At 37.6% G+C, this 14,282-nt stretch overlaps 1 protein-coding gene across 2 annotated transcripts in view; it reads left to right on the forward strand.

Moving 5' to 3' along the window:
* The window catches only part of Slc15a2 (solute carrier family 15 member 2), a 45,104-nt gene continuing 30,822 nt past the window's right edge, over positions 1-14,282 (forward strand). Inside the window, exons 1-7 of one of the 2 annotated variants that reach the window (XM_046457991.2) lie at positions 1-75; positions 1,288-1,459; positions 3,286-3,373; positions 3,926-4,067; positions 10,846-10,938; positions 12,020-12,119; positions 13,968-14,058. In XM_046457991.2, coding sequence (XP_046313947.1) covers positions 1,322-1,459; positions 3,286-3,373; positions 3,926-4,067; positions 10,846-10,938; positions 12,020-12,119; positions 13,968-14,058 — 652 coding nt within the window. In that variant the 5' untranslated portion in view covers positions 1-75; positions 1,288-1,321. Of the gene's footprint in view, positions 76-1,178; positions 1,460-3,285; positions 3,374-3,925; positions 4,068-10,845; positions 10,939-12,019; positions 12,120-13,967; positions 14,059-14,282 lie in introns of those variants that run through there. The other variant, XM_046457990.2, reaches the window with a different exon arrangement.

Below are 14,282 nucleotides of genomic sequence, written 5' to 3' on the forward strand. Positions count from 1 at the left end.
AGCATTCAAATAGATAATGTGAGAATTTTTCAAGGGATAGAGTTATAAGTTTTCTCTCTCATATTCTCAAATTAAGTAAGTAGTCTGATGTTGCCTGATCCTCATGGTTTACTCATGGATTTACTTTGTGGTTTGGATTTTCTTATTCTTTTTATAGCTCTTGGCCATTCTTTCCCCTTTCCATTGGACTGAGAACTAGAGGGGTATCATGTTCTTTTGTTCTTCTCAGATCTTTTATATTTAACAAAAATAATATGTAGAAAATGCACCTATTGTCATCATGTTTATTCTTATTTTTCTTCTGATAAGGACTAAATATGATATTCTGGAATCATTAGTCTATCCACTGAAAATTCAGGAAAATAATGTTTGCAATAACACCTGAAAAATAACCAGTTCACAATCTCTGCACAAATTTAATTTTTTAAAATAAAAGGATAGATTTCAATTGAAGTGAAAAAAAGAATAAAATTGCAAGGGATGGCATTAGCAATGGAGAGGAATGATTCCCAGATGTTTATCACCCACTCTTTTCTCTAATCTTCTTGAGCCCTATCTTTTAAATTTATGTTTGTAGGACATTTCTCGCTGAACTTTATGATGTTGAAACCAAAATCAACATCTTTCTTGACTCTCAAAGTTAGTTTTGATGACTTTTCTTCTTCAAAACCTTTCAATTCCCTAAATCCCTACATTTGCATTTACATAATTTCCATACCTGAATAATGACCAGAGGATTACTGATGCTAATCTCTACCTTTCCTATGTGTTATGGCATAGCAAAAATTCCAGATCTGCCACTTACTGGCCGTGTGATTTTTTTCATGAGTTCTAATGTTACTCTTGGAACATTAGGTTCTGTAAAATAGAAATAGTAGTGAGAATTACAATAAATAAATATATGTATACATATAACTTATATATATATATATATATATATAAATTTTGCGCATTATAGTATCTAGTAAATGACAGCTATTATCCTGAAATCAGTTTTTTTGATCTTTGCTCGAGATGTTGTGTTCTTAACTGTAATTGTTTGCAGTTTTTCTTAACAGATACCCAAATTAGTTTAATCTCATCTTGTGATGTGTGACATATCCATTCTCACTTCCCCATGCCTTACTTTGTATGCAATCATTCTTTTAAACTGGTACACCAGCCCTTTCTTTTCCTGTAGCTTCCAGTTTTGCCTTGAGCCAGTCAGCTTCTGAAACTGACACCTACAGGGTTAAACCTAGTTGCTGTAGCCTCCCCTCCTCCCAGCAGTCCCCCTTTTCACTGTAGGCTGGCAGCTGTCCTAACTGCCTACTGAAGCCAAATGCTTGAGGAGAGAGAGAGAAAAGAGCCAGCCATGAATCCTTTCCAGAAAAATGAGTCCAAGGAAACTCTTTTTTCACCTGTCTCCACTGAAGAGGTACCACCCAGACCTCCCAGCCCTCCAAAGAAGTCATCTCCGGTGAGTTCTCAATTCAGTTCTGCCTCTGACAGTAGTAGCCTTGTTCTTTTGGCTTTCCTCCTTGGCCTCTGGAACTTCATACTGTGCTGTATTAGGGTATAAAAACTATTCTTTCTCTTCTCTCTCTTGCAGTTAGATTTACCTGAAAACCAAATCCATATTGAAATTTCTTTTGCTTATGAGAGGAAGCAGCAGGAAGAGGCAGTCAGAGTTTTTATAGTTGGAATCCAAAGTTTTGCTGTGGGTTTCATTGCATATTCTGAGTTACCCTTGGGGAAAAAAAGCAATTTGAATGTCCAGGGAAAGTTGGCAAGCATTCCTGTCTGGGGAACTGTGTGTGATTGTTCTTTCTTTACCAATACGAAAACTCAGCCCTTAGTTACCCCTGTGTGCAGAGCCTTCTACTGAAAACCAAAAGAAATTTTAGAATAGGTCCAATTTCTGTTAGTAAGTACCCTAAGTTTACAATGGGAGATATGATAGAGAAACAAAGAATACATTATTACTTGTTAAAACACTTCCAAATTTATTATCTCATTTAATCCTTATATCAAAGCCTACAAGTAGAGAGATTTTTAACAATAATAGTTAATATTTGCTGAGTTCTTACTGTAGACCGAGAGCTAGTATTAGTCTTATTTCTTTTGAATGACAGAACTGAGACAATGAGGCAGGAGTAATGGGATGGCCAAGGTCAGTATGTTAACACAATCAGTAATCATGTCATGTAGCAAGTACAAATAGGTTAAATGAACTCTAGTTACCTAGTTCTCAATCTGTGAGCTAGAAAGGTAAGAAGCCCCAGTTTGACACACATTTCAAGCAAGTTATTATCCTAAAGTAATAAATTTTTATATTCACAGGGTGCCGGTATATCATCTGTACAGATAAAAGAATAAGTATATTGATTTACTCTATGTATTCATTTATCTATTAATTTCTTCTGGTCCCAAAGAATTTAAAGACTTACAAAGATGTGTATACTTGTTATGAGATTAGAGGCAATATAAATCTCTTGATAAGATTTGGCTCTCCCAAAGACAGATATATCTCCATCCTCCCCCCTCACATTAGGGGAGCTATTTTAATGGGTAAGGATTTGAAGTAAAACATGACCATCTTGATATTCTGATTGATATTATTATAACATTGTCCTTTGAGTTCTGGTAGCATTATCACGAAGATGCCATAGAATCACGTTAGTAAGAAAAGCAGACATTTAATTTCCACAGAATTTCAGAACTCTTCACCCAAAGTCAAGGTGATCAATCAGTTTACCTTCAGCAATCTCTGCCCTCCATGTTGAGCTCTTTGCCTGATTTCATCAGCCTCTGAAGGGGAAGCCATCATATTGCCAGGATTCCTTCCAGATGGTGAATAGGGTAGGTGGGGACAAGAAGAGTGAGTCCCCACAATGGAGGAGCTAAGCAGGATACTGACATCTAAATCTAACTGCTTGGGTATCAGTTATTTTATAGGCCATCTCCTTGTTCTGTTCTAGCAGTAAGTAGGATTATATTCTTGCCCAGAGCTCCAGCTTCCCATTTAGTAGTTATGGGAAGGTAGGCAGGTCCTATATCAAGGAATGTCTGAACAGTTCCATATTCAATGAGGAATAAAGTAATACTTAGATTAGCTTCTGTTACTCCTAAGTCAGCAAAGGAAGCAGTTTTAATAATGATAAGAGTTCTTTCATGAAGAACAGAGATATAGATCCGTATTACCTACTATTGTGATTTAAAATAAATAAAATTTTCAGTTGTGGGAAAATGAAGCGGTTAAACCACAGAAAAACAGCTCATGCCTGTTGTCTCTTTGTCGCACAGAAAATCTGTGGCTCCAGCTATCCACTGAGCATTGCCTTCATTGTGGTGAATGAATTCTGTGAACGCTTTTCCTATTATGGCATGAAAGGTAATTTCTTGTCCTAGAGTCACCCAGTTTTAGCAGCCTAATCTCGCATGTGCTTGTTTCCCTTGTCGGCTCTTTCTGCCTTGATGCAAATTGGTCTTTTCCTTTGGCCAAGACCTTGAGTAAATGCCTTATGGGATTTCACCTAATAACTCATGCTGGCCAAGATGGAAACCACAACACAGCCTATGAGGATACAAGCGGAAAAGCTCTCAGCATGTGAATTCCATTCTCCTCAGGTCTATGAATGACACTGCTGCTGGGAAGGAGAAGGAAGGGATATTGGAAGCCCCATGTTATCTTGATCGTTGGCCCAGATGATGTTGGGGATGCACTTAGGCTGAAGGGAGGAGCACTGTGTTTGTGTGGTTGTCCCGGCCCATTGACTCTCACATGGGCCCAGCTTTATTGCTTGGCAGTCATGCCCCAGTTACTTCAGTAGTAGGAGTGCTGAAAACCAAAATACCTTCCAAGGCCAGAGATCAAATATATTTCTTCCTAAGTCATTTTAATGCATCTATCCTTTTTGTCTCCTATTTTTTTTTTCCTTCTCAGCTGTGCTGACCCTGTATTTCCTGTATTTCCTGCATTGGAACGAAGACACCTCCACATCTGTATACCATGCCTTCAGCAGCCTCTGTTATTTCACCCCCATCCTGGGAGCAATCATTGCTGACTCGTGGCTGGGAAAATTCAAGTAAGAAAGATGGGCGGTCCCTCTCCTAGAAACTTCACAGACGCATTGGGTAGAAGCTTCTTTCCTCGGTTCCTGCTTAGGTCATAGTAACAAATAAGAATATCTTTAAGACTGACAACACAGAAAAGCTCTTTCATTCCACTATCAGGTTTTTCAATTTTTTCCTATCCTTTTCAGTCAGAGATTTTTTTTTTCTTCTTAAATCTAATTTCAATAGTCCATTCCGTACTACTTGTTTTGATCTCAGTGAGGATTAAGATTGCTACGTATCAGCAATTTATAATTTTAGAGATCTTGATGTGGTGATTTGATACTTTCCCCAAATCTCCTCTAGACTGAGTCATCCTAACTCCTTTGGTATCTTCTTACACAGTTTCTCTTTTTAGCTCTTTTGCCATCTGTTTGTCTTCTTAGCCTCTTTCTGTAGATTCTTTTTTTAAAAAAAATTATTTTAGTTGTCGATGAACACAATAACTTTACTCACTTATTTTTTATGTGGTGCTGAGGATCGAACCTAGTGCCTCACACGCGTGTGAGGGCAGGCGCTCTTCCAGAAGCTGTTTCCATGAGTTAGAATAATGGTCCATTTAGTTCAGTATCTTTTTTTTTAAGTTTTGTCATATATATATATATATATATATATATATATATATATATATATATATATATATGATGTAGGGACACAATACCTTTATTTTATTTAAATTTATATGGTACTGAGGTTTAAACCCAGTGCCTCACACGTGCTAGGCGAGCGCTTTACCACTGAGCTACAACAACCCCAGCCAACTTCAGTATCTTTTAAGTCCATGAAACTAGCACTAAGAGACATACATGGTATAATGTGATAGTTGTCCTTTATAACATTGTCCTTCTAAGTGAGAAATGGATCTTGGATATCCATTGCTCATTTATTTTCTGTGGATTCATCATTCATAGATTTATCTAAATTAGCATTTCTCAAAGTGCATTCTGTTGAAAACCTAGTAAGTTAGGTGGAAAAATTAAGTTTGATCATGTTTGACCATGAAGGTTAAATAAAGGGATTCTGTGAAGTAGAAAATGATGCAAGTAGACATGGAAAAGAGGTATCACTTCATGGAATCCCCTTCCTCCGCACTCTTCCATATACAAACCTTTCAGGTTCACCTTGAATACCACCTACACTATGGAGTGTTCTCTGTCTCCTCCTTCTTTACTACTAGCCAGAAGTAATCTAGTCTTCTCTGAACTCTTTTTTTTTTAAACCATCATTGACATTTATCAAACTCTATTTTATTATAATTGTTTGGATATACATCTTAGTCTTCTTCCAAAAACTTGAAGCACAAAGTCATTTATTATATATTTTTTTCATCCATAGCACCTAGAACAGTGCCTGGGTCAGAGCTATACTACAATGAATGTTTGAATTAATACATTTATGCACTTATGTACTCTCAGATCCTCAAATAGGCACAAGACTAAGTGTAGATGTGGACAGGCATGAACATGTCTTTTATTTTATTGTGGGTATTTTGAGTTTGTTTTGTTTTTTTCTAATAACAAAATTCTTTTGGCTGGGCACTGTGGCGCACGACTGTAATCCCAGTGGCTTGGAAGGCTGAGGCAGGAGGATCGAGAGTTCAAAGCCAACCTCAGCAACTGCGAGGTGCCAAGCAACTCAGTGAGACCCTGTCTGTAAAGTAAAATACAAAATAGGACTGGGGATGTGGGTCAGTGGTTGAGTGCCCCTGAGTTCAATCCCCAGTACCAAAAACAAAAACAAAAAATAAAAACTCTTTTTTTTATTAGTTGTTCAAAACATTGCAAAGTTCTTGACATATCATATTTCGTACATTTGATTCAAGCGGATTATGAACTCCCATTTTTACCCTATATACATAATGCAGATTCACATCGGTTACACATCCACTTTTTTACCTACTGCCATACTAGTGTATGTTGTATTCTGCTGCCTTTCCTAACCTCTACTATCCCCCCTCCCCTCCCCTTCCCTCCCCTCCCATCCCCTCCCTTCCCGTCTTCTCTCCGTACCCCATCTACTGTAATTCATTTCTCTCTCTTGTTTTTCCCCCCTTTCCCCTCACTTCCTCTTATATGTAATTTTGTGTAACAATGAGGGTCTCCTTCCTTTATCATGAAATTTCCCTTCTCTCTCTCTTTCCCTCCCCCTTCTCATCCCTGTTTAGTGGTGATCTTCTCATGCTCTTCCTCTCTATTCTGTTCTTAGTTGCTCTCCTTATATCAAAGAAGACATTTGGCATTTATTTTTTAGGGATTGGCTAGCTTCACTTAGCATAATCTGCTCTAGTGCCATCCATTTCCCTGCAAATTCCATGATTTTGTTATTTTTTAGTGCAGAGTAATACTCCATTGTGTATAAATGCCACATTTTTTTTTATCCATTCATCTATTGAAGGGCATCTAGGTTGATTCCACAGTCTAGCTATTGTGAATTGTGCTGCTATGAACATTGTTGTAGCAGTGTCTCTATAGCACGCTCTTTTAAGGTCTTTAGGGAATAGTCCAAGAAGGGGAATAGCTGGGTCAAATGGTGGTTCCATTCCCAGCCTTCCAAGGAATCTCCATACTGCTTTCCAAATTGGCTGCACCAATCTGCAGTCCCACCAGCAATGTACAAGTGTACCCTTTTCCCCACATCCTCGCCAGCACTTGTTGTTGTTTGACTTCATAATGGCTGCCAATCTCACTGGAGTGAGATAGTATCTTAATGTGGTTTTGATTTGCATTTCTCTGACTGCTAGAGATGGTGAGCATTTTTTCATGTACTTGTTGATTGATTGTATGTCCTCCTCTGAGAAGTGTCTGTTCAGGTCCTTGGCCCATTTGTTGATTGGGTTATTTGTTATCTTATTGTTTAATTTTTTGAGTTCTTTGTATACTCTGGATATTAGGGCTCTATCTGAAGTGTGAGGAGTAAAAATTTGTTCCCATGATGTAGGCTCCCTATTTACCTCTCTTATTGTTTCTCTTGCTGAGAAAAAACTTTTTAGTTTAAGTAAGTCCCATTTGTTGATTCTTGTTATTAACTCTTGTGCTATGGGTGTCCTATTAAGAAATTTGGAGCCTGACCCCACAGTCTGTAGGTCGGAGCCAACTTTTTCTTCTATCAGATGCAGAGTTGAATAAAGAAACAATAGAACTCAATATCACAATCAATAACCTAGACTTAACTGACATATATAGAATATATCAACCATCATCAAGTGGATATACTTTTTTCTCAGTAGCACATGGATCCTTCTCAAAAATAGACCATATATTATGTCATAGGGCAACCCTCAGTAAATATAAAGGGGTGGAGATAATACCATGCATTCTATCTGATCATAATGGAATCAAACTGGAAATCAACGATAAAAGAAGGAAGGAAAAATCATACATCTCATGGAAAATGAACAATATGTTACTGAATGATCAATGGGTTACAGAAGACATAAAGGAGGAAATCAAAGAATTCTTAGAGACAAATGAAAATACAGACACAACATATCGGAATCTATAGGACACAATGAAAGCAGTTTTAAGAGGGAAATTCATTGCCTGGAGGTCATTCCTCAAAAAAAGAAAAAACCAACAAATAAATGAGCTCACACTTCATCTCAAAGCCCTAGAAAAGGAAGAACTAAAAACTCTTTTGGTAGTGACTTGATATTTTTTTCAGAAAGAGAGTGAGAGGAAACACGAATGGTGTGTGTGTGTGTGTGTACGTGTGTGTGTGTGTATGTGAGAGAGAGAGAGAGAGAGAGAGAGAGAGAGAGAGAGAGAGAGCACATATACAAATAGAATAATGACAACAATCCAAAGAAATAAGCCTTTAGTATTATCTTCCCACCATATTTTATGCCTTTTTTTTTAAGTTGTAAAGTCAAGAAAAGAAAGATTGTCCTTCACCTTTTTTGAGGGTACCAGGGATTGAACTCAGGGGCATACGACCACTGAGCCACATCCTCAGCCCTATTTTGTATTTTATTTAGAGACAAGAGTTTCACTGAGTTGTTTAGGGCCTCACTTTTGGGGAAGCTGGCTTTGAAGTTTCAATCCTTCTACCTCAACCTCTAGAGCCGCGGGGATTACAGGTGTGTGCCACCGTGCTAGCCTCTTTCACCTTCTTTAATTTGAATCCAAAGTCTTGCTTTCTTCACTAGCTGGAGGAAGATAAGGCAAATTTATGCTTTTTAAACTGTAAGTTATTCCTCACCTCCCCTTCTCTCTCTTTCTCTCCCTCTCTTCCTCCTTCACTCCTTCCTTCACTTTAATTTATTTTTTTCAGGATGATCCTATTTCAGGTCTTATCTTGAGGATGAAAAACCTTCAACAACATTAGAAATATTGTTCAATGGACAGTTCAAGGGACAATTTCCTGAATATGGTCAGCAATTGCTAAAACCCTTTTTCTGTTCAATATTCCAGAATTCAAACTGGTTAAGAGAAAATGGACACCAGAATCCCTGACTCTTGTATAAGGAAATCCATTTATTTTCTATGTGGGAAGAAGTGAGGCTTCCTTTAAGGCCACACAGAGGAAAACTAGCCAATAACAATATAGTGGAAAACAAAAATTATTAAACATATGGTCTCATCGTGATTTCTATAAACATTGACTGAGAGGGTAACTACATGTTAGAGGATGGTATTTTAGTGTCCAGTTGCTTTTAAGAGAGAAAAATATTAGTACTAATAGTTTCTAGTTTTTATATCATATGACCCATGCCTATCAGACTGGGTTCTTGACCTTGTAAATCTCTAGAACTACTCTCTTCAATGTGTTTTTTTATGCTCCTGGATGTCTGCACCTTTTCCTTTTGTCTGGCCTTGACTTCATGCAAGGTCTCTTCCTCTGCATATACTCCTCAGTTTCTAAGACCTAATTAAAAATGGTTCTGTCTTTTAATATCTTTATGGTGAAATAACGTTTGTAACTTCTTCCTTTTTTCTTTTTCCACACCAACTTGTTTGTGATAAAACTCAAGGAATGCTGACCTATGAGTAAGAAAGCAGAAGTTTCTTACTGATGAAAATAGTACTTGAGGAAGTTCATTTGACTTCTTTGGATTTCAGTGTTCTGATTTGTACAGTTGGGGAATTGGTCAGTTCTACCTAAAATAGTTCTGCATCCAGTAGATGATCCTATTTCAAACGCAGAATTTTCAAGTCTTTCTTGACTTCTTTCTCCTTCTGGTAATATTTCATGATGTTGGTTTCCTTTCTTATGCCTTCATACCTATTGGTATTTCATTGAAAAGGTAGCCTATTTTCCTCCTAAACCATTTACACTTCTTTCATCCATTCAATCCAACAATTGGATAAAGATTTGATCTTCCTCTCAGACTCCATCACTCCAGCTCAGACGCCCTTGGTTTATTTGCTTCTCTCTGATGATCTAGCATAGATCATTTCTTTGGAGTTCTTAATAGGTAGACTTTATTTCATTTCATTCAATTTTTCTCTCTCTAAATTCTTTTTATTCCAACAGATAACTTTTCTCAAGAAGATCACACAAGACCTTTTGGGAAAGCCTGTCCTCTCCCCTGATATGCATGGGCTCTAGATTAACCATCCAAATTCTTATTTCCTGCCTACCATGAAATACCCTTTAAAGTCTCTTTCCTAGAAAACCAGTCTAGGAAAATTAGGTATTTAGAATTAAGAATCCACATCCTAAGGTCTCTGTCATCTCTAATGTCTTTCTGATACTTTCATTCCATTTTTTACTTTTCATATTAGCATAAACACTTTTTTTTGAGAGAGAGAATTTTTTAAATATTTATTATTCAGTTTTCGGTGGACATAACATCTTTATTTTATTTTTTATGTGGTGCTGAGGATCGAACCCAGCGCCCCGTGCATGCCAGGCAAGCGCGTTACTGCTTGAGCCACATCCCCAGCCCTAGCATAAAACACTTTTAAAATCATCATAGATATATAGTATATAACTCCTAAGCTTCATTATAATTTTAACATTGTACTTATGAATCAAGAAAATTCTGGTATGGTAGGACACATAAGGAGGATAGGTGGTAAAGTGGCATATTTCAATGTGTATATCTCTGTATGTGTTCTCACTAGAATTCCTTGCTCTTCTTTCTATTTGCCATTTGAATTCCTTGGAAAAACAACACACAGGAAGTTTCTACCAAACAGTATAGTTTTTATCAGTGGATGGTCTCCCTCTCTGGTCCTTTCTTACCTTTGGCAATTGTGTATGAGGAAACTGTGGTGGAGACTACAATTAAACCAAGTATCCAAACTACCTAGACTGAACCTAGAAGCTTTTAGCCTCTCTCCATATCCCAGTGTTGGTTTAGAGAAAGTCCTTTATTTTAGCCACTCCTGTTAACTCGGAGTTGTCTTTCTAGAGCAAAAGACAGTCCTTGGGAAAAACACCTCTGGTCAAGGTATCCAGTACTACTGGTTTTCCTAATTTGAAACGTCATCATTCTGGCTACAATGCCACCCTACTCTTGTTACATCTGAACCAATGTGGGCTGGGGTGGGAGATCTACGTATGCGTGGAATGGGTGTAGAGGAGTAAATATGAGATAGGAACGTGAAGGGAAGAATTGCAGTCCCTTTTCCTAGTCTATTTACTCCATTCACCATCATTTCTACTTGTGTTTCTTGGTTAATTCTCTCCTCCTCCACTCCTCCTCCTCTGTTTACTGAGAACAGCATGAACCCCTGAATCTGTATTACCCAAGTCTCTGGGTAATGCTAATGCAGGATTGACTGACTCATTTAAATTTCTCCACAGGACAATCATCTATCTCTCCCTGGTGTATGTGCTTGGCCATGTGCTCAAGTCCTTGGGTGCGATACCAATACTGGGGGGAAACGTGGTACACACGTGAGTAGAATCATCTGAACTACTTTTCTTCTGTTAGACAGGTATATGTCTCAGGAATTCATTACAGATGATTTTCTATTTTCTTACCAGAGGTATCCCTTTATTTCCCACTCTATAGCTTTATTACCAAATTGGTTAAGAAAAGAGTTTTATGAGCAAACTCTTTGCTATGTTGTCAGAACTCATTTGCTTTTATTAATTAAGCACTTGAGAATGTAGAATGTCCAGTTATTATTCTCTTCATAAAATCCTTTCATATGCCTGAAAACAATTACAACTTTCACACCCTTTGTTTTCTGTCACCTACTCATCCATCCACGCATCTGCATCTCATCAGATATTTTTTTTAATTGTATTTCCTTATAATATATAGTAGAACTCAAATTCAAGGTTTGAGATAGTTCTATTTATGTATTGTTCCCATTGCTCTGTCCCTCTTTACTTAATGTATTGATGTTTATGGAGCCAGAGGCATTTGGTAGATTATGATGCTTTGGGCTCAGTCAGTAGAGAGGATTATATTTGCTTAAGAATCAGGTCATGTTTATTCTTGCTATAATGTTCCTATACATGTTTTTCTCTTTAAGTTAGGGATTTTGTTTGAAATTTAATAAATATTAGATACCTCATTAGTGGTTTCTTATAAAAAATAATTGACACTGTTCCTATTTATTATGATGAATTTTAACATTTTATTTTGTGCTTAGTAAAGGTATGTGGTATCAGGATCCATAAAATCCTTTCTATTGAAGTGTCTCTTTGACTTAGACTGAGAACCAGTGTGTTAACTTCAGTATCCGCTTCCATCTGATGTATGCAAAGGGTAAATGGAACTACCCAGAACAAACATATCTTCCCATGCATATACTAGCACAAAGTATGCTCAAGCGTCATAAAGACAGTTAAGTGCCCATGAATATTTCTTGGAGTAAAGGCAAATGGAAAGTGCTCACCCACCGGGTAGAAATGTGAAGAGGGTCTTTGCCCTTGTGTACATTTCTCCCTGTCTTTAGCACACTATTCCATCTCTGCAGTTGTGTTCAATATTAAAATTATTAGCATCCTAAACTTTTCATTTCAGAATCCTATCATTGATTGGTCTGAGTCTAATAGCTTTGGGGACAGGAGGTATCAAACCCTGTGTGGCAGCTTTCGGTGGAGACCAGTTTGAAGAAGAACATGTAAGAGTCCTGTTTTTTGTTTCCCGCCCCCCTGTATTTTCAAGACTGAAGAGCCAGTATTAAAAGGGGGTACCTGGATTCACTAAGATTGAAGTCGTCCACTGATTAGATCCTGTCTGAAGAATTGTGTCCAATGCTGGATACTGGTCCCTAATAGAAAAACTGAAACACATCCAAAGAAAAGTAACTGGGGGGAAGATGGAGTAAAATACATATGAGGAAAGATTGAGGAAAATGAGGAGAGTTACCTTGGATAACAATAAAGGAAAGTATCGTACAGTAGTTGTTTATAGATGTTGAAAGGATGTTAGTGTATAAACCTGAGACCAATGAGTGAAAGCTAAAGGAAGTGAGCTGTTTGATTGATGGAAGGAAAAACTTTAAGCAGTAGGAGTTGGAGGTAGTGAGTTGACGTCTCTTGAGGTATTTAAGAAGCAAGGTAAGCCCTTTGAGAGTGGGAGCTATTGAGTGGTGTGGAGATGATGTAAGCATGTCTAGTTTCTGAGATTTTTGTGAGGGGGGGAAAAAGACTAAATGGAATGAAATAGAATACCTTTCCATAGAGGAATTTGCCTGGCTGATTGTTCCCTCTTTCCCTAAATGCTTTCCTTGGTCAGTGGAGAAAAACAGCAATATGACCAAGGTAAATGAGCCCATATGAGGGAGCTATGATGTAAGAAAGAGTCTATTCTTAGCCAACATTTCTGTCTTCCTATCTTTTGCTCTTAATTTCCTTTTTTTGTATGTGTGTGTTCGTGTATCTATTCCTTATTTTGTAGCTATTTATCATGTTTCTCTTTCTCTCTCTCTCTTCCCGTCTCCCTCTGTCTCTCCTTCCTCCCCCAGCCTCTCTCTTACATAGTACCTACTGTCTCTTTCTGCTTTTTTTCTGTGTCTCCTGTCTTCCTGTGTTTCTCTTACCATCATACCATTTAGATTATTTTATAATTTTTATCTGTGCAAGAGTCCATAGATCCTCATTACTTGCTGACCTTGGGAAAATAACCGAGTTTGGCAAGTGGGATTCTATGTACATGGAGCTATACAAATTAGATTAGTGGAATAGGTTTAAATGGGAACCAGAAAAAGAAGCAAAGCACATTATAAATTAAACATGAGGAAGGACTGATTGTGCTACTGTGTCAGGAAAAGATGCGAGGTGCCAGAAAGAAGCACAGCAATGTATAATGAATCATTCATCAGCAACTTTCCTTGAAAGGTGTTTTATTAAGTAGCTGGTTCACAAATATATTTTATTTAATAGGACAAACTCAATTCCAAACTTTTCCCGGCCACTTCTAAGCCCACTGATGTCTTTGTGTATTCACTGGCAAATCTTCCATCCTGCTTGGTCAACAGTTTACTGAACTGCCTTGTGTTTTGGTTCCATTCCTATCACACAGTCCACAAAATCTATCATTTACTTAACTAATACGGTCAATAAACATTTATTAAGTCTCTAATATCTGTCAAATGCTGTTCTAAGAATTAGGGATTACAGGAATGAGTATGGTACAATTTCTGTCCTAAAGGAACACAAGGCCAATGGAAACAAAGACTTATAATGTAAAGAAATTAATGTTAAAGTAGATATGTACAGGCATTGAGGGCAGAATGAGCATTTTTGCTCAGGTAAAGGGGTATAAAAATGTTAAAGCTGCTCATACTGGAGTTTGAAAGATAAGTAAATGTGTGTCTGGGGTTATTAAGTATCTAATGGGATGTTCAGATACTATGGAGGCAGTGTCTGAATCTGTCTCTCTGTATGTACCTCCACCTAAATCTGAACATGTGGGGGAGATGGAGCTAGAGGCACTTTACACTGATGATTTATCCTGTTTGTTTTAGGCAGAGGAACGGACAAGATACTTCTCAGTCTTCTATCTCTCCATCAATGCAGGGAGCTTGATTTCTACGTTTATCACACCCATGCTGAGAGGTTAGGATCCTCTCTTGAAAGTTGGCGGGGGTGGGGGGGGAAGCTGTATAGCTGTATAAGGCTTTACTCTGGCCAGCCAAAAAGCTGTTCAAAGCTTCTTGAAGTCCATCTTCTCCTTTAATAATGGCTTGGAAATCCGTGATAATTTCTTTTAGTTCGAATTTATCTGGCCAAAAAACAAAAAAACAAACAAACCAATAAAGGGGTGATGGGAGGAAAAGGGA

This window comes from Marmota monax, unplaced genomic scaffold, assembly GCF_021218885.2.
Source record: "Marmota monax isolate L192 unplaced genomic scaffold, Marmota_monax_Labrador192_F-V1.1 WCK01_AAM20220418_F8-fsc00052, whole genome shotgun sequence".
NCBI classification, from domain to species: domain Eukaryota; kingdom Metazoa; phylum Chordata; class Mammalia; order Rodentia; family Sciuridae; genus Marmota; species Marmota monax.